The sequence below is a fragment of the Cryptomeria japonica genome, chromosome 10 (genome assembly GCF_030272615.1).
Source record: "Cryptomeria japonica chromosome 10, Sugi_1.0, whole genome shotgun sequence".
NCBI lineage: Eukaryota > Viridiplantae > Streptophyta > Pinopsida > Cupressales > Cupressaceae > Cryptomeria > Cryptomeria japonica.
Genome location: NC_081414.1, coordinates 717896407 through 717923766, shown reverse-complemented (window position 1 = coordinate 717923766; position 27360 = coordinate 717896407). Strand labels below are relative to the sequence as shown.

General features: G+C 34.8%; 1 protein-coding gene and 1 long non-coding RNA gene across 3 annotated transcripts in view; both read left to right on the top strand.

Moving 5' to 3' along the window:
* Positions 1–1997: 1997 nt before the first annotated feature.
* LOC131046263 (uncharacterized) overlaps positions 1998–27360 on the top strand; it is a 59909-nt gene continuing 34546 nt past the window's right edge. Inside the window, exons 1-10 of the mRNA XM_057979949.2 lie at positions 1998–2397; positions 2504–2570; positions 4045–4155; positions 9395–9590; positions 17107–17192; positions 17838–18033; positions 19017–19128; positions 22808–22935; positions 23125–23343; positions 23465–23574. Coding sequence (XP_057835932.2) covers positions 2265–2397; positions 2504–2570; positions 4045–4155; positions 9395–9590; positions 17107–17192; positions 17838–18033; positions 19017–19128; positions 22808–22935; positions 23125–23343; positions 23465–23574 — 1358 coding nt within the window. The 5' untranslated portion in view covers positions 1998–2264. The remainder of the gene's footprint in view (positions 2398–2503; positions 2571–4044; positions 4156–9394; positions 9591–17106; positions 17193–17837; positions 18034–19016; positions 19129–22807; positions 22936–23124; positions 23344–23464; positions 23575–27360) is intronic.
* LOC131858715 (uncharacterized) lies at positions 13871–17098 on the top strand. 2 transcript variants are annotated; one of them, XR_009359054.1, is made up of 3 exons: positions 13871–15199; positions 15429–15612; positions 15710–17098. It is a non-coding gene; the product is annotated as an uncharacterized LOC131858715 (long non-coding RNA). The 2 variants fall into 2 exon arrangements; XR_009359053.1 differs by having other exon boundaries at positions 13871–15254.

Genomic DNA, 27360 nt, shown 5'->3' with positions numbered 1-27360 from the left:
ACTGACCTCAAATGAAATTCCTCCCACAGTGACCCTCTTGTTCACCTAGGCTGTAGCAAATTGAATCGACAATTCTTCATCAAACCTTGCATCGGTTCAAGGTAACCATTAACATCTCCTTCCTTACAAATGAGCCACACAATTTCAATATTTTAAAACTCATTCAACTTATTCGACTTAGTATGCACAAGGTCTCCTCCCATTGTATTAAACTGGTTTAGTACACACAAATATAGTGTTCTATTAAACCAACACTAGTTATTGTTTCATCAAAGTTTCTTTATAACTTTCAAATTGCATTTTGTTGTTGTTGTTATTGTTGTTTTCTATCAATAATTTTACAGTCACAAATTCGTCACTTCATTATTGAAAAATATTACAAGTTGAATTATACACAACGTTGTTCACCTTGTAAAGTTCTTGTTTAGGATCTATAAATAGTAAAACATATAATTTGTTTACCCTATAGAGCTCTTGTTCAAGATCCATAATTTTTTTTTCTTTTTTTTCCAAGCTTATGATTTCTATATTTCACATATGAGTGGCTATTTAATTGAAGAATGTTTATAATGTGTAGCTAAATGTTTCCTCATTTACTTGGTATAAAATCTCCGATTCCATAAATCATGAAAATATAGGTTGTTTAGTTCATTAGGTGAATGTTTTACCTATTTACCATTCCTAAAGAAGTTATATATATATATATATATATATATATATATATATATATATATATATTGCTTAAAATTTAAAATATTATTATTTTTATTTATTTGATTAAAATTTCCATGTCTTTGTTCATTGCTAATAAAAAAAACCACAAGTTGGCAACGATCATATGTTTAAAAACATCAAGGTTTTAAAATACCATATAGACTAAAAATAACAAAGAGACATAATCAACCCTCTAATCTATGTTTAAAATATAAAGAATATAGAGAAAAAAACAACACACCCTAACAAATTATTTTCAAAGCTCATTCCATTCCAAAACACTTGAGATGCCATCTCAACTTGCACTTGCAATTCTTTTCAAAAACACCTATGATTCTTTTCACAAACACATGCAAAACTTCAAAACACATGAAATTTTTTGTTTCACTCTTTTGTTAGTCTCTAAAATTTTGTTTCATCCAAATACAAGGATAAACAATCACAAAAATATATTTTAATTTGCTAACAATAGACAAAAAGTCATGCTATCATTCATTAATGTAAAAATGAAAAAAGATGGTGGGTGTATCAAATAGAAGCTTACAACAAATGACGGTAAGTATATTCAATATCAAGCAATAGCATTCATGACTTGCTATTTAATATATTTGCTATTTTTTATAATATTTATTTAAAAAACTATAAGCTGGTGGCAATAGGGGTTGGCCAACTTTTGGTGGTGATAGTGGATGGTTTGGTTTGTCCAAAAGTTTCCCGCGTCTAGCTCTGACAATCTCGCTCTCTCACACTTGTTAAAGACAATAATAAATAAGAGACTGTTATTGAAGAAGGGTGGTCCCTTCCGAATGACAACGCCAACCCCACTGATGTATGGAGTCCTAAGGATGGTAGAGATCTGCCTCTTTCAACCACTGCATTAGCTGCTTAGCAGTTGTTCTTTGTTTTTTCTAATCTCTGAAATTGACCCATGTTTAATGTGTTTTTTTGACTATCTGAATTCTGCCCATTTGACTCTTGAATGATGCTCCCATATCCCCTACTGTTTTTTGTGAATAGTATACTCTATCTTTATGAACAAATGACTACTATTCATCAAAAACATATAAAATAATTTATCTTAACAATGCCCATAAATAGATCCACGTCCAAGTCTAGCATAGAAGTGAGCCTTGATCCCTATGCCTCTAACGGGGAAAAAGCTACTTAGGCTTAGTTCTATGCCTCTAACGGGGAAAAAGCTACTCAGGCTTCGTTCCTAACCTACTTCTAACGGTTTAAAAACAAAAAAGCTTCTAGCTTTCATCAATAGACATAACATATTTTAGAAACAAAAAAACAAACATATGGGTACTTCTAAATGAAATGCTCAAAATATTGTTTCAGTCTCTCTTATTCAATCTTCTTACTATTTTTCCAATCCGTTCTATTTCGTTAGCTTGCATTTGCTAACTCCAATTCCATTCAGAGCACGGAATTGCAGAAAGGAGAAATTGCCTTCTAATGTATTTAGGAGGAGCCAAGTAGGAGTTTCTACTGGAACTCCATCCTAGGGTTACGCGGTTGAGAAACACTTTAAGCAGAAGAAAATAATGGGTTCTGGGAGAGCTGGAAAAGCTTCACGCACTGGATCTGTAATATCAGCAACTAATCCCTTAGCTATGGAGATCGATAGAGAAAATACACCTTCTACGGATCAATCAAATAAAAAATACTCCGTCAATGGTACAGTTGAATAACTCTGTAAATTGTACATTTTAATCCTAAATGTTTTTTTTGGTTTATATTTCATAATTTAGATGTTTTGATTGTGCCCTCTTTTTTTGAATAGTCTTGCAGCTTCTGAAGATTGCACAAGCTCAACATGGGTTGCGCCACGGGGATTACACTCGCTACAGGTATGTTCTAATGCATTTCTATAAGGTCCAGCTCATATTTTAGCAACTCGTTTTTATAAAATCTTGTTATAGTTTGCCACATTTTCAAAAGATGTTTTCGGGATTGAATTCCCAGGGAATGCCGGTGCTTATTTATTTTAATTCGGTATATTTTCCGTCATTTGGGTAATCTTTATCTCAGTTTTCTCGCCCGAGGGCGTATGAACTGTTCAACTTAACATCACTGCAAACACCCGTGATAATTGAGATCAGGCGTTCGGGACTTGCATTTGGTCTCGTCCTTTTGGTATGCCACATCCAAGTTTGTCAGAGTTTGATATGGTATTTTGTGCAATTTTAATGCATTACCATATCTCCTGGGATTTGAACCTGCGGTTTCATTATGAAGTCTTGATGCTTATATTATTTGAACTCATCTCATTCGATCTAACTGAACATTGAGCATGATATTTTGTACCCTGCATTAAAAACTCCAAATTTCATACTGTTTAGCCCAATTTTTTGATTTTAACTAATTAATTTCATCTGATATCCTGCTAGACATTTTATCAGTTGTGGAATTCTGTGTAGATGCTTATACTCTTCCAATATAGGAAAGGTTGAATTTAGGTAATGGTCAATCTGCATGCCGATTTGGACCAAACGTTTTTTATGCATAGAAGCACATAAGAGGATTTGAGATTTCTTTCTAGGTATCATATATGTTTTCAAATTTTGTAACTCTAGGTTCTAACCTCATGATCAAGTTCGGGAGTAAACCAGACATAGCTTAAAAATTTGGTGAGTTTCTTGCCAGTGTGCAAGCCAAATGCTTCACGTGAGTTAGTCGAACGATAACTCACTGCTGAGTTATTGGCACGTATTCGCTGATTTCTGTTAATTGCCATCCATAAACTCTTCATCTAGAATAACACCTTTCTTTTCTTCAAATTCTGTTTTCATTTTTCTTCCACTACTGTGGATTTGAACAATATGCCAAGTTTTTTGGCTATGCAAGAATTATATTCATTTCTTATGTTTTTTAATGCTATTTTGCATGTAATTGAAGCTTATTTTATGCAATTGTACATTTTCTTAACATGTTTGACTTTTTTGTCAAGTCCCAAGTCCAAGACAAATTTTTTGGCCTGCTGAATTTTTATCTATGAAACCAGATCTTGCCAATCCACTTACAACTGGAGTAGAAAATTTGTCACCAATAAGTAGAAGTTGGATAATCCATCACTGAAATGTCAAAAGTTAGGGGAACATAATAAGTTAATGAATTGTTAAGAAAACTAGTAGCAACATGGCAATCAAAACCTTTTGTTTCATGATCAAATGTTCTTAGTTCTGTGTAGCCATAGTCTAGCCTTTAGGTTTCATTGTATGATCAAGTCAAGTTTGGTAATTTAGGTTTTTACTTTTCTTTTTAATGTTTAAGTATGGTACAATGTGGAAATCATTCAGTGTTCTTGGCATTGGCTTGGTGCAGGAGGTACTGTTCTGCACGGTTGCGGAGGCTGTACAAGTCACTGAAAATAACTCATGGTCGTGGCAAGTACTCTCGAAAAGCTATAACTGAGTCCTCTGTGACAGATGTGAGGTTTGTTAAAAAATGTTCTATTTTCTAGCTTTCAGGCATGTCCCATCTAAGAATATAGTTTTTTCATTGTCCTTATGTTGTCACCATCTAAGATTATATAATTATATATTGTTTTAAATATAATTATTTCTTTTGTGACTAGTTGAAAGTATAACAAGATGCACTTGATAAATTGTTTGCGGTCAGATAAGTTTGTCTTTAAAAGTTCTTTTCAATCTCCCTCTTCATCTTTATCTCTGTGTTATGTTTGGGGGCATACAAGGATAACTGTATCATCTCAAACTAGGTACTCCTGTGATAATTTTTACTTCTAACGTGTCCATAAATGTTCTCTTCTCTACAGTATTATGGAAGTGTAAAACAAAAGCGTAAAACATAACTTCATATATTCCTTTTTAAATAGATTTAATTGTTGAATTTTAGACTTTCAGATTTAACCTATACTCAGAAAACTGAAGTTAATTACTAAATCAATATATTTGCTGTTTAGTTTAATTACTTTCAGACTTAGACATAAACATAAATTGAACAAAATGAACACAACACACAAATACCCTGGGAAAACCTCTTAGGACGAAAAACCCAGCCAACAGATCTTCAGATCTGACTATGAATTATATCCAATTGTAACAGTACATTACTTAGCTGGTAGCTTTGATGTGGCACACCAATTTGTCTAAGCCTTTCACACAGCAATACACCTCTTGAATCTGTTTTGCATATAACAGCAAGATGACCTTCAGATGAGCAGATCTGGAAATTGTCTTTGGCTTCACAATGTCTTGCAATTCGCATCTTCTATTGAAGTTCACCCTTGTATTAACAATTGCCTCAATGCACACTTCCTTCACTTCGCATTTAGAATTCTTTCTTTCTGATTTTCGCACTTGCAGAATGATTATCGCATGTGATATCATTGTTTTAATGAGGTCAAGTAGTTGTTTATTTATATGAGGCAAGAGGACCTATTTGAGGTCGGCTTGGTGCTGATACCTTTTATTTGTTTTATTACTTTATAGGGTCGGCCCTATTTAGAGGGAACGCGTTTCCCTTTTGAGTGGCGTGTGTCTTTTAGTTATAGGGTCGGCCCTATTAGAGGGAACACGTTTCCCTTTAGTGTGGCGTGTGAGAAGGGAGAGAAGGGCCCAGCCCTTGGCGGATTCCAATGTTGCCTTAAGACAATTGGAATCCGCATTCTACCTAGTTACAATCAACAGTAATGTACCCTTTTGGGATACCTGAATTTTGCCCAAAAATAACAATACCAATAATATAATCTATTTACAGGAGTATTCTTTCACTAAATTACACTATAGCAATTGAATTTAGGAAGATAATCAATTAAAATGAAGTAAAATAATAATGAAACTCTTACTGTAAATATGCACATTATAACTTATTCCTAAGGATCAACCATATCAGAAACTTGAGGGAAAAGCATGATTGGGTGCTTGGACAACTACCCTCCTCAACTAAATCCTAGGGTGCTAACATCCAACCAAAACAATTCAACCCCTTGGGCCACAAGTACCAACTCAATGGGTGGACTATTTAATTGAGGGGTCCTGTAGTCCTGCACCTCCCTATTATGTACCCTTGCAATTTCTTAATATGATTGCCTTACATAATAAAATGCATAATTACTTAAATAAATAATTAGTCATTAAGTTCACAAACTAACAAACATAGGATCCAACATCTAGCATACCAATTGCTTCAGGAATATAATAATTTTCTGCTATATCTTACTGTTGTATAGTTTCAGATTATTACTGCTTAATAATCCAATTACTTGCTGTCTTTTAAATTCAGATCAGATCTCGCTTGATTGATCTTAATTCATTATTCTATTTCTGCAGATCAGTACTGTCTTGTATGTCAGATCAGAACTGCCTTTCTTTTATCCCAATGAGATCTCTATTCGTTCATCAATGCCTTCTACAAATGCGATTTTCTTCCTTTCATACCCTCCATAATGGAAAGGGTCATACCTTATTGTCTTGAAAAGATACACCTATTAGCAACTGCTGCCCTTTCAAAGAGTCACGACCCTTCCTCTTAACCGCTGACTTTATCCTTAGTTACATTTTTAGCCGATAGGCTATTTTATGTGAAGAACCCTTCACCTGAAAGTCTTATTTCTCACGCCGGAATACTTTGGCGTTGCCTGAGAGTTTTTTCCGATTTGCGTACAGTTCCTTATTCCGTAAAGTTGTGCATCCCTGAAAATGCATTTAATATTTTCGTTTAAGTCTGCAAAAATCTTATCACTTCTAATATTTTCAAATCCAATCTTCGTCTATTTTTCATAAATTGAAGCACTGACTACCTGCAGGAGATTTGTTTCCATTTTCCTCATTTTAAATGTTTTCCTTCGCGTGGCAGTGTTTTGTTATTTTTCCTGCAAACTCTGCCCATTTTTTAAAGTTGGTGTAAGGAGTAAAAAATGAACCAAAGTACGCTATTTCTTATGGCTACAATACTTTTTGGGGGGTCTTTAGTCTCCCACATCACTTACCCAAAACATCACATCTCCTCCAAGCAATGACAGAGCATGTTTCTATTATAGAATATTGGAAGATGAATGGTAGGAAATATTTCTATTTTTTTATTTGAATATTTATTTTGTCCAATGGATTAAATTGTCCTATGTAACTGAACAAAGTTATGATTAGTGGATATTAGATAATGTGAATGAAAGGTCTTTAATTAATTTCTATTGTCTTGAGTGATATATAGTTTTAACTTTTAATATTTTGTTTTAATTTTTAATATTTTATTTTCTGAGGGAACAAAATAAATCTTTAATTTAATTTAGCTTAATTGAGCTGTTTGTTGGTATAATCCATCCTCCATTTTTATATAATTATTTGGAAAAATAAGATTGAATTCTTCATGACTTTGGCCAATGCTATTGGTATTTGTTTATCATACTGGAGGATTATACCATGTCGTAACATTTTGATTCATGAATTGCTTTACAATATGTTGTAAAGGTAATCGAAGATCTAAGATTTGAGTCTTTGTGCAATAATTATCATAAAAGTCAGTAATTTATTTTTATAAAAATGGTAAGCTATACTTTCTAGATTTTGACAGTCTTGAAGAAATTTCTGCACCAAAAGATTGTGGGTAGCTTTTAATGGCGGTTTCATGGTAAATGTCTGTCTTTGTTGTATGTCTTCTTGAATACGATTATATATTTTGTGTAGGCTTTGGAAATTTGTCTCATTGTTTCTAAATCTTTGGCTTAATCTCTGTCACACATAAAGATTAATTAGATTGATTTCTGTTAAAATCTTTTATTGGAGGAGAGTTCTCCATCTCTTTAAACAATTATACTGTATGAGGAAAACTTAGTCTTAGATGGATTTTCAAGGTGAATTTTATATCTAGCAATTTTTTAAGTACTTCACAAAAATATCTTGGATTGAACTGATTATTGTTTACCTTTAATTTAATTCTCTAAACAATGGAAACTACCTTTTTTATGTTTATTTTTTAAAATTGCAGTTATTTATAACTGTATAAAGACTTTAGATAATTTCAATCAAGCTTAATACTCTGTTCATGATAAATCATTCAATTTTGTATTAAGAATTTGTAAAAGGTAGCATAGTTTTTTTTTTGAATATAGTTTTTAAAAGATTGCAAAAATTTCTAAAATGTATGTTTGAGCTTAGTAAAAATATAGTTTGAGATCAGAAGACGTGTTTTTTTCCTCCAAAGATTTGTTTAATATTTTTAGGTTTTTATAGTTTATGAGAATCAATATGATTTTTCTTTTACACATTCTGCTATTGTGTACCCTTTAATATATTATTCAAAATATATTCTACTATTGGTGTAACCATTTCACCTGCTTTTGGTGCAAGTGCTAGTAATTAAATATCTTTTATTGTAGGAGATCATTGGGAACTGATTATTGGGTGGGCCCATTTCATGTGGAATTGCTAAATCTTGGTTGGCCTTATTATGTGTCAATATTATTAGTCGGCCTTATAATGGAGCAATATTCTTAGTCGGCCTTATTATGTGGCAACCTAGTCGGCCCTTTGCTAGAAATTAATTCATTTAATCCTGGTTGGCCCTTTTTTAACTACCTTGTCTGGGCTTAACTATAAGGTCTGTGATTTCTATTTGTAGGGGCAGTGATAACTTACAAATCTGCATCTTCTTATAGATTGGCAGGGGCATGACAGTCCGCCCTTCCCAAAATTGCTTGTCCTCAAGCAATGTCGGTTTTCATTTCTCAAACTGAATCATGGAGATCCCAAACCAACCCTTGGAGATTTGTAATTCTTATTTGCAAAGGAAAGATTTGGTTGACTCAACGTATGTACAGTATCATTGATATCTCTTTGAGTCAACATAAGGGCGAGCTTAGCACATTTTTAACTACCTTGTCTGGGCTTAATTATAAGGTCTGTGATTTCTATTTGTAGGGGCAGTGATAACTTACAAATCTGCATCTTCTTATAGATTGGCAGGGGCATGACAGTCCGCCCTTCCCAAAGTTGCTTGTCCTCTAGCAATGTCGGTTTTCATTTCTCAAACTGAATCATGAAGATCCCAAACCAACCCTTGGAGATTTGTAATTCTTATTTGCAAAGGAAAGATTTGGTTGACTCAACGTATGTACAGTATCATTGATATCTCTTTGAGTCAACATAAGGGCGAGCTTAGCACATATTAAGATGAGGTTTAGAAGCATGATACACATCTATGACCTTAAATGCAATGCTCTTTTCTAAAATGAATTTATATCTTCTTGGTTCATTTTCATTATTCTCGCATTCTGTAACTAGTCAGATCAGTGTTGGTTTTTGAAGTTCTGGTTACAGTCTATTACAGGTGTAAGAAAGTATATTTGTGGAAGATTCAAATGATGATGACAGTTTGCTGAGGAAATAGACCTGACGAACAGAAATGTCACAATTGACAGATTCAGCCTGATTTTGTATTGACAATTTTGCATCTTGAACTTCAATTATTAACTGAAATGTCACAATTTTAATAGTTTATAAATTATTAAATATCAACAGAAACTACTACTTTTTTTTTTCATTTTATTTTAAATTTCTTATGTGTTCTTTGAGAGCATAACTCTTGTATTTCTTATGTGCTACGTTTCTCTCTTTTTGACTTCATATTTAGTGCTAATGTACATGTCTAAAAGAGTATATTGTTTTGGTTTTATCTAAATAAGTAATCCCTTACATTATTAAGCTCTTGGCAGGTTTCTTCATGCAGTCCTTTACCTCGCAGAAAGGGCATGGAGCTATGCTATGGAGAAAAAGCAAGTACCCGATGGACCAAATTCACGTCAACGACAACATTTGATTGGTAGGTTGAAAAAAGCAGTGAAGTGGGCTGATCATTTTAGCCAATTATGCATAGCTAAAGGAGACTCCAGAACCTCATTGGAGGCAACGGTATGGTGCTATTCTAGTTGTTCATTATGTTGCATTATATTTTCTATTATTTACTTATTATGCAGTGAATTTGTTCAATTGTGATATTAATTGTATGTTTGTGGTACTCATTTACAAGTTAGGTTGAAGCTAAATAATATAGATTGACATCAATCTAAATAATAATAATAGGTTACAGATTGTTCACGTTCGAGAGAGATTAAAATCTCATTTTACATTTACTAGCCTCTTTTGGATAGGCATATTTTATCACAATTTAGAACAACTTTAAGTATCATGCTATCTTTCAATGGAAATCCATCTTATATATATGGTCCTTTTTGCTCCTATTTGCAGTCAGACACAATTTGTGGAAATCAATCTTTTGAAATAATTTTGAACTGCTAAAGTTTTTTGTTTGAAAACATGAATTTTAGACAATAATGCGTGTTACGTAGTAATAGGCAGAATAATTCCAGACTATTTGGGTGGAGGTCCCAAATGTGTCCGTGAAGTTTCATACAAAGGGTGGTACAATGTGACAGAACAAAAATGGATGTTGGGCATCTAGAACTTGAACAAAACCAACCAAGGTGTCCATTTTGATAGACTCTTAACTTCAACTTTGAGGCTGTTATTGTGGTGCTTGTTGAATCTCAACTTCAAGGCCTTTTAATTTGCTCTGTATGTATTTATATTCTTCTTGTCGGAGATATAAGTATGAATTTTTCTGATAGACAATAATGTGTGTTACATAGTAATAGGCAGAATAATTCCAGACTATTTGGGTAGAGGTCCCAAATGTGTCCATGAAGTTTCATACAAAGGGTGGTGCAATTTGACAGAACAAAAATGGATATTGGGCATCTAGAACTTGAACAAAACCAATCAAGGTGTCCATTTTGATAGAGTCTTAACTTCAACTTTGAGGCTGTTATGGTGGTGCTTCTTGAATCTCAACTTCAAGGCCTTTTAATTTGCTCTGTATGCATTTTTATTCTTCTTGCTGGAGATATAAGTATGAATTTTTCTGATAGCTGAAAGACCCTTTATCAGCCTTGGCACAAAGTCTTGAGGCTTGGGATTTCAAAATTGGATGCATATCCATCTGTTGTCTTGCAAAATTGTTGATGCGAATGAATTCTGTTTAAAAAGCAGGCCTCAATGAGGATTTAGTTAAGTTTTTCTTTGGCAAGGCATTTAGTGGGCCCTTTCAAGTGTGTCAATTGACATTGACCAACATTCCAAGTGGGAATTTGTATGACTTGTGCCATATTCAGCGTTCCTTGTATGTATAATAGTTGACTTGTCTCCTGAGAATGTCTTGAATGAGTTTAGGGGCACCCTTGCTGCTATTGAAGATTTAGTATAGTGTAACTAGTTTATACTTCCTAAGTTTCTGGGCTTGGCACAGCAGGGGAAGGGGATGGCTGGGGATGTGTTTCTAGGATGGGTTTTTTAGGCGACCATTTTTTTGGGGACAAATGTGTATGGCTATTAAATAAAAAGGGAAAATTTTAAAATACAAAGAAATCTCAACTATCATATGTTAACATTGATAAGGAATTCATCAGAGACATTATAAAACCTTAATACACAACATTAGACATGAATTAACAAAAAATAACAGCTTTCATTGTCAATGTGCATATATATTATATAAAAATTACAACAAAATGCCCAAATGCTTCAAGTTGCAACTGCAAAATGACAAAATATAAAACAGAGAAAATATGCAGCTGTCTGTTATCAGCATCTGGTAACATTGCAATTTTGAAAGTATACAGCTGGGATGAACCATCAACCTTCAGCATGAAAGAGGATTTCCTTGCTGTAGTTGTTCTGTGCATGGATGTGATATTGGCTGCATAGACTGATGATATCATGTCATCTAGTGCTTAATTCTCTCCTACATGAAGACTTTATCAGGAAAAGAGCCTCATATGGCTGCAACAGTCCTAACAGTAAACTTGATCAAAGTAAGGTTTTATCTCTTCAAGCTGTATTGTACAGACCTGTGATACCAGGTGTACAGACCAATGACATGAGCGTCCTAAAGTTATCTTTTGTTGTGTATTTTTTCCTCTTGATTGGCCCTAAAAATCTATTAATGTAAAAATGACAGCATGTGTGCAGAGTGATGACATGAACATTTTGAAGTTTATTTTTGAATTTTCCCTGTTAAACTGGCCGGAGAATCTGTTAATATTAAATAAAAAGGTATGCATTTTAATGTTGAAATCACTCATCTATGTTATGCATTTATGATCATTTATTGCTGATATACTTTCTACTGTCGAAAATTATCAATAGCTGGATTGAATCTACAATTAACTCGCTAACACTGGAAGTGAGATTGTCCATTAAATAGATGCACCACACAGCAATGCAATATTACCTGTATGACTGAGATGTCAATAACATGAAAAGTGTTGTCTAGGGCTTGACTCTATCTAACATCGGTACTATGCTAGGAAAAGGCCTTCATACAGAGCTATAACAGTCCTGCTATTTAATATGATTAAAAGGATTCCATATCCTAGCAGAATTATACAGACCTGTGATAGGACCAAAATTGGCATTCTAAAATTATCTTTTGACATGTGTTCCATCCTCTTACAACAGACTTCAAACCTGTCATATGAAATAACATATGTATTTACGTTTAATGCTGAAGGTTTATGGTTCAAAAAAGTGACTGAATTTTTTTAGCAAATTTGGAGATGTAATGTCCCCTTTTGGGAGGACACTAAATTTTGCCCAATATACTTGTAGAATTATTGCAGGTTGTCTATTTTCAGTCTATTGTGCTAATTTGGACAGATTTAGTTTGATGTTGTTTCCCTCTTTAAATGCACAGGCCTGTTGTTTATATCAATCTGATCTGCTGCCTATACTCAGATATATGTGTGTGTGTGTGTGTGAAAATCCTTTCTATTCCATCAAGTCCGATTCTCTGCTTATTTATTTAATATTTCCTCTTCTTTTCCTTCAATGCCTGCTTTATTACTATTCACAGATTTGTATTTGTGTTCTGATCTCTTTGATAAATGTTCATATCATTCTTCCAGATTTTCTTATATTTCTGACTTAGGTCTGCTTCTAAATCTGCTTCTGATGCTTCATATATTTTTTTCTATTCCATGGATCCCTACTTCTCAAATGAAAACTTCTCCACTTTATATCCTCCAATGTGAGGGAGAGTCAAACCTCTTCATCATGTATGCCCTTTGGCAAGAGACACACCCTTCACCCTTAGCACCCTTTAAAAGAGTGTGACTCTTTATTATTTCTGTCCTTTGAAAGGGACACAACCTTTCACAATCAGTTCTGCACTTCTTATTTAAACCATATCTGCACTTTTGATTCCCAAATTATCCCCCTCAAATGAGGTTATCTTCTCCCTTTTATATCTCATGTTTGAGGGAGTCACAACTTTTCATTTCATGCCTTTTGACCATTCATTAGCTTAATTAAATTTTAATTATATTTAACTATATTATTTTATATTTTAATTTAAATTATATTTTTATTCTTTTGTATTTTAATATTATTATCATTATTTATTATTAAATTATATTTCAAAGTGGGGGCATTACAGGAGATGGGATGGGGACATTTCCTACGCATTGGGATGTCCTTGAAACGTTCCCTATAGGGGATGGGGTCATGAGATGCATCCTCAGGGAGCATGTTTACTAACAAAATCTGAAATTGCATTGGTCATCGACATATCTTTAGGCAGGTCAGTTGTTGAAACTAGCTGAGGGTCGGGGTATTGCAATGCGGAACACATTAGGGCACAAAAGGTAGTCTTGGAAAAACTTAGCATTGACTTTCAAAGAAAAATTAGCTGGAGAACATGTGGAAGTAACATTCATCAACCTTTTGTTGTTGTAATGATTGCATAATAGAGTAAGATTGCTATATTTTTGCAAGAAAATTAGCAACATTCATCAACCTTTTGTTGTTGTAATGATGGCATAATGGAGTAAGATTGCTATATTTTTGCTCTAGTTGAAATATTAGCCTTAGTATGTATGTCATGCTGCAGATTAAACCATACTAGCAAAAAACCTCCAAATTAAAATAAAAACTGACATTTTTTTCCATTTCTTGGCTGTGCATATTAAAATCTTAGTTATTTTGGAGAGATGGGGCCAGTGTTGACACACTTTCTCTCTTAGGACAATTGTCTGAAAAGAAATCCATTTGGCAATTTTTTCTCAAATTTTCTGTTTTTAGCTTGAATGTATTTTCATCGTTTTTTTTGAAGCTCTTGTATTTCAATTTTAGGGACATGGCTACAATGGGTTAAAAAAGAAGCTATTCTTTATATTGAGAGCAAAAGGTTTAATCTGCATTGGTTGCAGAGAACACACCATAGCTGCTAGAGGAAATTTTGTGATTAATGGAAGAAGCATGATTTGAAGGGACGGAGTGGTCCTGCAAAGGTGAAATGTCATTGGGCATTGGGGATTGATCATCCATATTGGTGTCAAAGATTGGGTGCATAATTATCTTCCACAAAGGAGTATGGTTGTGAATGTTTCAATGGCACTGTGAATTATTTATTCAAATCCATGAAAGTTGGGAAAATGAAGCAGGGATTGGAAGTGACACAGATGGAGTGGTCCTGCAAAGGTGAATTGTCATTGGGTATTGGGGATTGATCAGCCATGTTGGTGTCAAAGATTGGGTGCATAATTATCTTCCACAATGGAGTATGGTTGTGAATGTTTCAATGGCACTGTGAATTATTTATTCAAATCCATGAAAGTTGGGAAAATGAAGCAGGGATTGGAAGTGACACAGCTGCAGAGTAGCAACTCAGACAACTTCCTCTACATCCATAACAAATTTCATTGCACGAGCAATTGCAGGTGGACCCTGAATGTTCAAATTTGATATAGGGCCTCGGCTGTTGTGATTGCAAGTGAAATGGTTGGTCTGGATAACTAGCTGGTGAATTGCTATTGCCAAACAATTTTTGAGATTTTGCTGGTGGATGGTGATTGGAAATGTACTGGCAACTATTTGTAGAAATGACTGAGGCTGAAGAATAAAATGAGCGATTGGGCATAGGCACCGGAGGGGTAGATTACCAGTTAATGCAGAATCGCAGAAAAAACAAGTAGTGGGGGAAAATGTATATCTTGTGTTGAACCTACAGGTTGAAAAGGCATCTTATGTTGAGCAGAATAATGTTTGTATTTGTAAGATAAGAAAATCAAAAAATTGATTTTGGCATGATTAAAACATGCATATGGAATAGGCAGGTGAGGTACGCTACAATGTGCAATTAGCCTTGGAGGCTTGTCAAAGCAATGACCTGGACATGCTTGTGTGCCCCAAAGTTGTGGACAAGCATACAAAGATCTGATTCCTGTGCTTGTCTGACAGGTAAGCTGTGCAACTAGGTGTTTGATGGTTGCCTCTGACAAAAGAATGTTCAAGCAGGATTGTTTAATTGACACATGGCATTATGGGGATGAAAAGAAGGATGAGTAAAAGTTAATCCTTTCTCAGGATGGAGAAAGCACTTTGAACTGTGTATGATGGACACAATTTTCGATTGTGTTCTGCCAAATAATTATGGAGTTTGATGTGATGGGTGTTAAATATACATGGTATCAATTCTCCATTTTGCTTCTGCAATTCACATAAGTTGTTCTCATATTTGTTGTAAGTGATAGCACCAAGCATACAAAATCTTTGTTCAATTGCTTTTGTTTGAGCTGAGAATCAAATAGCGGGAGCCAATTCCTTTCTTGCTGTGGCTGTTTTTTGCGGTTGCAATCATATGTGACTTTAATGCAGATATACTGGATTTGCTAACTCTATTCTACAAATTGACAGGTTTCATCTGATTGGTTGAGTTTGCAAGGCACAGTTTTAAAGAGTGCTTATCACCTTACCAGTTGGTTGTGACAATTAGTAATGATGAATTATGAAACTTCTGTTTCATAGCCATTTTGCAACTTTTACATGCCACTGACGTGCCAAAGTACATTCGAGATGTTAGTAAATTGGGTTGTTGAAGGTAGTTGTTCCAATTCTTATAATCCTTACCACATGACTTATAATATTATTTGAGCAACAATATTAACAGAGGCTTTGGCCTTACCATTCGTGTGCAGGGGGTACAAAAGTATTTTTTCTGCAATGATTTATCAGTTTATGAGTTATGCCAACAATGACTGTATCAACATTTTATGTATCACAAACAATCTGAATCTCGAAGAGTGTACTGAAAGTGAATGGCTGTTATTAAGGAAATTTCGTGTAGTGTCTGCTTCATGTGCTTTTCTTGCAATGACTTTAGGCGACTTACCGAAGGTATCAAGTGTAACAAGAATACTTATATTGAGGTCAAGAGTATTTCATCAATGACAACATATGATGAAGTTTAATCATTACAATCATCATCAAGCCAACACATCCAAGCACATCATCATCATGAAGGTGAGAATGGAATATTGTCTTTCTGCCAGGAGACACATAATGATATTTTCGTAGTCCAGACTTATTGAAGGTTCTGCCAGTGTCTAGTTTGGTTTGAAGGAGACCTTGTGCATGGGGCAGTCACCGTCTCTTTCTTCTTTCTATATTCTTTCAAAAAGTACATCATCATCATGAAGGTGAGAAAGGAATATTGTCTTTCTGCCAGGAGACACATAATAATATTTTCGTAGTCCAGACTTCATCCTCATTTTGCCTCACATTGTGAGGTCTTCACTAAAGCCCTTTTTATTATACTAACTATTAATTTCCTCATAAATGAAAATTTTTATAGTGAAATTTTTGGATGTAAAGTGTGAGAGTTTTTGTGCAGGGCTACCTTAGCATACATTAACATTTTTTGAGCACAAGTGGCATCGCCTAATCTCTTGCATGAACAGTGACATGTTCTTCTCATAGGGTTTTATCTTCTTAAAAATGCCCACCGCGTGCTTTATATTTTTGAATTTTCTGCCTTGAATTAGTTGAGTATGCGATATTAACTTGTTTCACCAAATGAGTTCCTTAGTTGCTAGAAAAGAGACCATTGAGGCACTAGAGTGGGATTGTTGGTAAAATCGGCAGCTATATGTAATTTTTAGCTTCTATTATTGCTAATGTTTAGGGAGTGCATGGTATTTTTCATTGCTTGAATTATTGAAGCTACAAATATGAAATTTCTGTTCATTTTTGTTGTATGATCTGGCAACATTTATGATTGGTTGATGCTCATTGTACTGGCCTGAACAGTTAAAAATAGAGGATCTGAAATTCCTGTATTGGCATCCTTTCCAGTTGGTCTCTATTATAGTGATCTTTTATTAGTATTTACATCGATAAATTATTAATATATGGCTGGTGTTTAGTCCAATTTAATGGTGACTTGATGTCTCACTTATATTTTGTATTATTTGGATTTGGATTGGGAAGCAAGAAATTTCGAGATGTATTTTTTGTGTGACAATAATATCCCCTTTTAAAAATCTTGGTTGTATATGGATAGTTGAAGTTTAATTCTTCATCCTGTTGTGAGCAGGCATATGCATGTTATATGAGGGGAAGCTTGCTATTGGAGCGAGAACAGAATTGGGAAACAGCTTTGATGGATTTTAAACGTGCTAGGTTTGACCTAACCTTTTATGCCCATTATGCTGGTGAAGGTTTTGTCCATGACAACTATAAACATTGAAATTTTGAATAGAGTCATATTCTGCATTAAAATAGTTATTAAATTGTGGTATGGCTGTTGAATCAGAGGCCATATGTGTAGATGCTTTTTTGTTTATTTTTTATTAGTACGCATCAATCTGGTTGCTTGGTGTCAGGATGAACGCCTTTTTTCTGCAGTTTAAAAGGTTCCATTTTGTCTGGTTGGTTGGTGTTGAAAATTGATGTGTCTTATTCTGCTACTTATCACATTTCTATTTAGCTTTAATTGCATTCTTTTTCCAGCATTTACTCATTATGTCTATCATTGTCCAGACCTGTCTCTTTCCAATTGCTAGAAATTTTTATGTTGGCTTCACTTGTAAATTACATGGATTTTGTAAACTTCTCTTTCATCTTTCCTGTGCTGCTTTACCTGATCATTTTCTGGCCTGCCACTTCTCCCAAAATAATTCAAAATTATTTGATTTGTTCAGTTGTTACTGTAGAGAACGACAGGCTTTGGCTTTAGTGTTTTTGTTTGGTTTTCTATCTATTTGTAAAGTATATTTGAATTTTTAGATAAAAGGACTCATGGTAGATTTCATCTTTGTCATACAGGGCTGTTTATGATGAGCTGGGAAAGTTTGGGGATATTGAAAATCAGGTCTTGTGCCGGCAGCGTGTTGAAGAGCTGGAACCAAATATTCGATATTGTTTATACAAAATGGGACAATCAAACATAGAGAGTTCTGAGCTTCTGGACCTTAGCACTCAAGAAGGCCCAGCGCTTGACCTTTTGCAGGCAAAATTGGAAGTAGGATTCATATTCTTATCAATTTTTTTCAATTTTTGAATAGCCTTTGGAATAATGAGTTGACAGAGAATAGTGTTCTTAAGAATCTTTTATCTATGTAAGATTTATTTTTCATTCTCTATGTTGGATAGTGTTTTTTTTGGCATCATGCAATTGTATGTTATGTTGGATGATATATATGTAATCTAGTGTATGTAGCTTTTTTATGTGTCATTCATTATTTTTTAGTTGTTGCTTGGGAGTCAAGAATGACTCTTTATATGCTGAGATTCTGCACTTAGAAACTTGGCATTATTCACTTGTATAAATACACAAGTTTTGTAAAGTAAATTGATCTCTATGAAGTTGTCTCCTAGATCTCTACTGACTTTGTTCATTATTTATTTGTGTTTTTTATCAAAGCAGGTTAGTCTTGCTGTCTTCCTTTATGTCAATTTAATTTTGTGAAGAAAATGGATTCCCTCTTGAAGATTGCATTTGCCTCTTCCATTGTGAATTTTTCACTGCAAATATATATTATTTTCAAATAACATAAACTAGATTGCTAAGTTTCACTGGATGGTATCTTGCATTTAGTTTTAGGTTTGATGATTCATCTAGAAATTCAATTAATTTATTTTTTACCCTTACGTTTTCTTCTAGTTCTAGTAGTTGAAACTGGTTCCAAATGATACAAAATTTTCTCCTCTACTGTTCCTAAATGTTATCTGCTTTATAGTTGGATGGGCTTGGGCCAGATACATTTCTTTTCCTTCTGCTAGTTGAACTTTGAGCTCAAATGACATAAATTAAATCCTTATATTTTGACTTTCAATTGCACTTGTTTGAGTCGCAACTGGTTTCCTGTCTTTTGATGTTAATTAATTTCAAGCATCATGTTGAAATTTGAATAGAATATTTACAATCTATTTTCAATAGACTACCTTTTATAAATTTTAATCCTATTTTCTGTTCTGATTTTCATATCTGTTTTTTCATGCTAGGCTGTGATGGCAGAGGCAAGGACTCAGCAGGCAGCATCCATGAAAGAGTTTCACTGGCTTGGTAGAAAGTTTCCCATCAAGAATGCAAAGACTCGTGTATCTATTTTAAAAGGTTACTGGTTTATCCTTTTCCGTGTTCAAATTATTTATTATTTGAGAAAATTAAAATCTGGTTTTATTATAGCTTTGCCATGCTCTAAGGTTTCAATGTCAATCTTGATTGAGACATCATTGTTTGTTACATGGAACGATTAGCGGGGACTGAAATTAGTTTGCGTTTAGGTTTGCTATATTTTCAAATGGATCATGAATCTTTATATTGTTTGAAGCTCGCGCCTTTGGTCCCATTCCCATCTCTGTACTTTTTATTAATATGATAATAGGACTGCCTTTTGCTTTTAGTAATTTTTTAATCTTTTTGATGCTGTTATTGGTGATACATTAGCATCATATAGGGAAAAAATTGAAACTAAAATCACTTTCTTCAACATGTTGATTGCTTCCTGTGTCACATCTCTAGGAAATACATTTGTGTGAGTCCTTTTCATTTTCATTAGGGCAAGGTTCAATCTTCTTTTCCTTAATTTCAAAAAATAGAATCTTCAATCTTGTGTAATTGCCCTCAAATTTCTTTCCACAAAGTTCATGGACGATAGTGGCAACGTTATTTCCATTCATTATGCCGAAGGCATCTCTTATATGAAATAATTAAGTTAAATTTACCTTCAACAATTCCAACCTTGAAAAAGTCCTAAAAATGCCTTGTGACATATGGTGGTTTGTCACAAACATTTGGATCTCTTACACACTCTATTTGAGTGCCAATTGCTTGCATCACCAAGTTAAGGGAGTGTACGATGCATGGTGTCCAAAAAATGTGGTCTTATCTTTTCTCAATCAAAGCATCTGCAGCCCTACAAATTTTCACATTGCCAGTAATGATTTGGACAACAATTTTAGGGCCCACCATCTCTATGGACTCAATGAGGATTTTGGAAATGAATTCTGCATCTTTGATTCACCACTGCCTTAAAAAACATTGCCACTTTTGGGGGACATTGCAATAATATTTATTAAAGGATGATTTTTTCGATCTTTCCACCCATCAGAAACATTAGAAACTCCTATTTCAATCCAAGAATCCCTAATTGGTTAATTGCCTTTAAAAATGTTGCCACTTTGGGGGACACTGCAATAATATTTATTAAAGGTTGGTTTTTCCAATCTTTCCATCCATCAGAAACAATAGAAACTCCCATTTCAATCCAAGAATCCCTAATTGGTTTGGGTGATGTCTCTGCAAATTTGTTTTCTCTTGCCAATAAGGTGGTGCACACCTTTTCATACCCAGGATCTATGAATCTAGAAGGTGCACCATTGATTGCTGCCATCATTTCCCACCAATATGGTGATCCCACCAAGTTGAAGACCATTGACATTAATGCAACGTACAACTGCAATGCCTCTTGCTTCATTTTGAAATGCCTTATCCAATGGGCCTCTTTCACAGGAAGGAGTGGAATCTTATATTTCGATAGAGGGTGTCTCCAAAGGATGTTGGGAGGCCATTACTGATTGAGAATTTGTAGGTAAGCCATTGATTTTTTCTTTGCTAAATGATGAGATCTTAGTTTTGCCCTTTCAACTGCAACATCAGCTTCTTCTTGTTCTCTAATGTATGCCATAATTTTTTCATTTGACAATGCCTTCTTATTTATCCCTTCACATACTCTAATCCCTTTCCCACCTATGCCACAAAAGTGAAGTTTCACTTGATAATATGAGCTTTGAAAGTTGGTTTTACATTCTTTACAATTCCAAAGGAATCCCCCCACCTCCTGGAAGTTGTTCAAGCATTGTGGTATATTTCCATAAAGGAGATTTTCTATCAATTTTAAATTTTTTATTTGCATCCATATCCGCATCCACTGAACTTGAACTATGGCCATTCTTGCAATCTGATTTTGTTGTTATAAGAAATTATACAATTTTAAATTAAAAAATAAATAAAATAAATGCAAGCCTACGTTATGTACAAACTAATGTAAGTTCAAAATGAAGATCAAAAAACACTATAACAAATAGTGAAACTTGTTTATTTTTTTGTTTCTAGAAATTTAAAAAAAAAAAAAAATTCATCAAGAACTTCAAAAACTTGAAAAAACCAGCTGCCCTTCAAAATGCCAAAATGAGAAAGGAGAGATGAAGAGAGCAAAATGTTCTTTGTATTTGGTGAAATGATGCTTTTAGGGGTGTTTTAGGGTTTTAACTTTTGGATGCAAAAAATGTTAAAAAAGTTTGTTGTAATTAATTTTTTGTGCTCAGCTCCTTTGGGTACCTGCTGGTACACCTGGGTACGCCTAGGGTGCGCCCCAGACACACTAGATTCCCTATGGGCATGTGCTTGCTTACCCCACAGGGAACTTGAGGCGTTTGGGTTGCACAAGTGGCGTACTTGGGTGTACCTCCAGCGAACCCGAAACAAAAAGAACTGGGTGCTGTTGCAGGATGCCTAAAGGACATACCGGGTAACTTAGGTTAATTTTATTAGAACAACACCTTTGACCTTCCTCCATCTTTGTGGGATGAAGATCTTGTTTCTTTTTCCTGGATACATTGCTTGCATGAACATTCAGTTGGACATAAAAAATACAATTTTAGAAAACCTGGACTAGGTTTTGCCCATCCCTCCCTGTTTTAGGGAAGTGAACACAACTCCATTCGTATTTATAGTCTCCTATGTTTTCCTATTCATGGAACTGTTTAAAATGAACCTCCATTGCAGATTAATCAGTTTGATGAACTTTTATCAGATTTGTTAAATCATAATTTTTTGTCCTGGAACCGTTCCAATCTTGCTGCCTGTCTTGCTGAGTCTGTCAATCCTTATCTGTTGCAAGGAAATTAATCCTCTCTGCCAAAAAAAATTGGTTTGCAGATCTCTGCTCTTAATAAAACGGAAAAATGGACTTGATACGATGTATCATATTTGACACCTGAACTTCATTTACTATTGGAACTGAGTTCAACTCATTTTCAGAGTGACTTATTGTAAAAAATCCTCTGATAGACCCAAAAATCCAAATTGTGGTTAAATATTTTTAAAGAAAAAATTTAGCCCTTTTCTGTAAACTAATTCAGTGAACGAGGTGATTATAATACACATAGCACAAAATGGAGCTTTGGGTTATGTGTGTTCTCAAGTTGTTAATCTAGCTTGTTCTTTGCAAGATTTGTTTTTAAGAACATTCATAAGAAATTGGCCGTGTTTTACAAGTAATATACCTAAAAGAAACTCTGATCTTTCAGGAATAACATTCTGTGGTAAGGTAGTGATATTGCTCATATTTATTTGCAAGTTGTTTATCTAGCTGCATGTTTGCAGGATTTGTCATGTATTGGGTTTATAGGATAACTTGTAGCTTTTTTAAGAACATTTATAAGAAATTGGCTCTATTGTACATGTAATATAAGTAAGAGAAACACTGACCTTAAAGAAATAACATTCTGTGGTAAAGTGCTCATATTGCTCATATTGCTCATATTTATTTCATGGCATCTGCAGTAGTCCTGGAAACCTTTCAATTCATGTTGCTATCAATTATGAATATTTGTTTGCATCAATTTCTTTTTAACAATGCAAAAACCTTTATATTGAAAATCATTCATCAAAAACATCTACGAGGGATTGGAAATCTTTTCCAGTATAAATATAATATTATTTTATACATATTCAATACATGTATTCATTGTGTTTATTTGTTTTTTGTTTAAAATTTGTCTTTAAGCAGCTCAAGAATTAGAAAAGGAACTTTATGATTCTTCATCGAATTCTCTAACAGCAGAAAAAAGGCTTGCTGTTTTTGATAAAATATTTTCAGCATATCATGATGCTAGGCGAAACATTCGGGATGATCTTGTAAGTTTCAGCATGCTAGCCTCTCTTTTCTAGTTCCAAATTATTTTATTTTTAGGCAAATCAAGCTATAACCATGGTTTTAATCTAAGTGTTTGTTTGCCATTTTTTTTACAAGTTAAGATGCTGGTCAAATGCATGTGACAAACCCTCATTCACTCGTTCTCCATTCTTAAATTTCATGGTTTGTAGGTCACTGCAGGTAATACTGAAGATGTGAAGGTGGATCTCACTGGCCTTGATAAGGCTGTTGGATGTGTCATAATTCAACGGACTATGGAGCGCAATCAGCTACTTGTAAGTCTTGCAAAAAGTAAGCTTAGTCGTCAACAACAGGGCTTGCGTGAAGACAAGGGTGAAAAGATGACAAAGCCAGAGGAGCTTGTCCGCTTATTTGACATTCTAATTCAGGTTAACTATAGTGTCACTTCATGATCATTTTTAATTTATTAAATTGCAAAAAATAGTGGCATATCATGTGTCCTGTATTTGCAAATGCTGTTCTTTATGCTTCCATGTATTTGGTTTGCAGAACACAACTGATTTATCTGATTTAGTAACTTCTGGGAGGGATAGGAAAGCAGAAGAAGAAGCATTTGCTGAGGAGCTAGAAGTCAAGAGTCTGGGCTTCCAGGCAGAAAGGTAAAATGTACTTTTTTGTTTCTTGTGGCCTGTTCTTAAATTGCAAACTAGCCAGCCTTGCAGCAAATTTGTACACACAGATGGTGTTTCATAGAATAAATTTCGAAACATCTCAAAATATTTGGATTACAATATTCCTATTGTGATAAGAAATATTTTTAATCATTCATCTCCTGGGCAACTATATCTCAACCTACTATTAGGTAGTCAGAGGGCCTTCAGCTGGGTCCAGATTTATTTGTAAAAGGTTTTGTAACCATTGACAAATTGGCACATGATAATATTGAAAGAACTGGAATGGATGGTGTTACTGGTACTGCAAGTGCAATTTTTGGTTCAATCGAAGATGTTGGTGGCAATGTTATCATCATTTCCCAGGCCAGAAAACAGAGGTAAATGCCATTACAGAGGCATTACAAAAGAGTTCCAAACAAACTCTGGAGGCTGGGTGTATTTCTTAGGGTAGAGATAACATGCTATTCCAGCATTTTAACAGCTGTTGGGGAATGCATGGTAAGTGCATTTGGAGTTAGTGAACATTTTGTATATTTTTCTATTGCCCAAAGGTGCTTTTAGTACAATATCATTGTGGTTGTGAAGAGAGAAAACTCAATTAAGGCCTCGAGAGCTGTCTACTCATGGTTCTGTCTTTTAGATACAGCATTGGCCATGGCGATAATTGGGCCAGGATTAGTTGGAGGAAGTCTTCTGGATCAGCTTAGAGGATAATTGGTGGTTGTGAAGAGAGAAGACTCAATTAAGGCCTTGAGAGCTGTCTACTCATGGTTCTGTCTTTTATATACAGCATTGGCCATAGGGATAATTGGGCCAGGGTTAGTTGGAGGAACTCTTCTGGATCAGCTTAGAGTTCAGGCAGCTGTTTTCAAGTAGTTCAACATTGATCTGCGAGTCGTGGTGATCATTCACTTTACAAAAATGGTTCTCAGTGATTGGAGCGCGTATTTGCAAACAGGGAGGGAGCTTTATAAGAAGAATACAATTCTCAACATCTGTATGGCAGCAACTTTATACTGAATATTGTCATTGTAGATTGTATGACAGATTCAGAGGTCATTAAGAATTACTACCAATGGTTGTGAGAAGAAATGAACATAATCACTCCAAACAAAAAGGCAAATTTAGGATCATTGGATCAATAGCTAAGATTGAGGGATCTTCAAAGGTGGTCCTATATATATACACTACTTTTATGAGTCAATTGTTGGTACTGGTCTACCACTAATCGTCGCTTTGTTGTTGATTTTAGTCTTTTAGATTAATTCAATACTCAGAAAATAGGAATTTAACTTAATTTCCAGATTATATGAATTGCTGTTAGTATTTAGGAATTTCCAGAATTAAGTAAAAGTTAAGAAATGAACAAAATGAACACACAACACCGAGTACCCTGGGAAAACCTCCTAGGAGGAAAAACCCAGCAAGAAAGGTCCTCAGATCTGATTATGCCTTAAATACAATATTCTGATTACAACACTTATCTCTGATTGCTGTCCAAACAGCAAGTTGCCAAGGTAATGTAGAGTGATGCCCTAGTTGTAGATGATCAAGACATCCACCAGCAGAAGATAACTTCGATAGGTTGAAGCAGCATGTAGCTAAATGTTCTTTCAGTTCACCAAGAAGCAGATTCGCCAAGTGTAGGAGGGCAGATCACATTTAGGAGCAGAGCAGATCGCATTGTATGTGTGATATATAGAATGTGTTTACTTCATTTGATGAATTCATAGGTATATCTTCCTCTAGGTATAAACCTCTAAAGTCGGCTTAGCATAAAATAACCTTTTATTTTATTTATTATTATTCCTTAGCATGTTTTTATAAAGCCACATCAAGTGGCGTGAGGATAGGGTCTGCCCTATTTTATGTTGGCGTGAGAAAGAGGGCCCAGCCCTAAGAGTGGCGTGTGGGAGGAGAAGGGCCCAGCCCTAAGAGTGGCGTGTGGGAAGGGAGAGAAGGGCCCGATACGGATTCCAATGTTGCCTTAAGGCAATTGGAATCTGCATTCTACCTAGTTACAATCAACACTCCCTCTTAACTAGGGAGAAAGATAATCTTACAACCAGGTTACAAGATTAGGGCTCAGCCCTAAGTAATACATACAATGTTTAAATTGTAATCCGAACTTAGCTGTCAACTTCAAATACTCCTGAGAGAGGACCACAAGAAGTAGCCACAAATAGTAGCCCATAGTATCCATCTTGTACTGCCTGTGGAGGGTGAATTCAAAACTTTAACATGCACACTTGCAAGTCATGAATACATACACAATTATCCATGCACATCATGGAGTCTTTCCATGCCATCGATCATGCATATCCATCATTCATTGTCTTTACCTCAGTCTTCTCCCAAAGAAGAATGTAACATCATAATCTTCCATCTTGCACCCAAGCATAGAGTGGAGTTACATAATCATTGTCCTCCATAAGCATAAAATGAAAATATAGTCCTCCATCTTGCACACAAGCATAGAATGGAATCTAATAAACATAATCCTCCATCTTGCACACAAGCAAGGAATGGAATAAACATAATCAGAATATTGTAGTCTTCCATCTTGCACAAAAGCATAGAATGGAACTACATAACATAGTCTTCTAGCTTGCACACAAGCATAGACTGGATCCACCTTACATTGCCCGCAGAGGGTGGAGAGAATCTTTTCTACCATCTTACATTGCCCGCAGAGGATGGTAACAATTACTCTTCTCCCTGAGAAGATTACACTACCACCTTACATTGCCCGCAGAGGGTGGTTGATACAACACAATGTATCACTGAGGTTGAGACTCCCTCTCAACCAAGGCGGTGTTCTCCACAGCTTCCAAGTCTATCTTTTGAAGTACTCAAGCTTCAAGAGACTTGGTGAGAACATCTGCAACACAAGATTGTCTTGCCATAAAACACTGAATTGTCAGGTATCTCTATACAACCCTGATAATAAATCAAAACAACATAACAAGAATTTTGAGAAACCACACCGCTTCTCTTGATGCAACACTTGCAACAATGTATTTAGCTTCAACAATACTGAATGCAACTGAGGACTGTTCCTGTAGGTCCAAGAGATCGCAGCGGGTGAATGCTTGAAGTGTTTTCTTTGTTCGTAACACTTCTTGACCAATCTGAACCTAAGCAGCTTCAACCCATAATCAATTGTGTCTTGCAAATATATCAAAATATGCTTGGCTGCAACAATATGCTTAGCTTTGATTAGCTGAAGCACTCACCAATCAAACCTGTCTCTATTCAGATGAATCTGCAAGATCATAGTTGGCTGCAGACATACTCAACTTCTTGAAGTTAGTTTCCATATAAGTTTACAATCCATAATTCTAACATAACAATAGAAAACCTGACTTAGAATAATTTCACTAGATCCTTGTCACATTTCTAACCTAGAAGTAATGCATTTTAGGTTTAGATCTTCCATCTCAATTCCGAGCTAATTCTTTCTTATATTAAATCATGAGACTATCTTTATCAGTCAAAGTTAGATCATCCACATAAGGAACATAATTAGCATTTCAAATACTTTAAGGAACAGGTTAGAATCTTTACAAAACCCTAGGCTTATCAAGTACTCTTTCATACCAAGAGTTTTATTGAAGATAATAGGGCTCCCTCTTAATCCTCAATATCAGACTGATAGCCAAGCATCATAGTATCATAAGTATTCATAAACAAGGATGAGAAATGCTAACTTCACCTTTTATGAATTGGACCCATGGCACAATTATGATCATGACATATCTTCAAACTTCT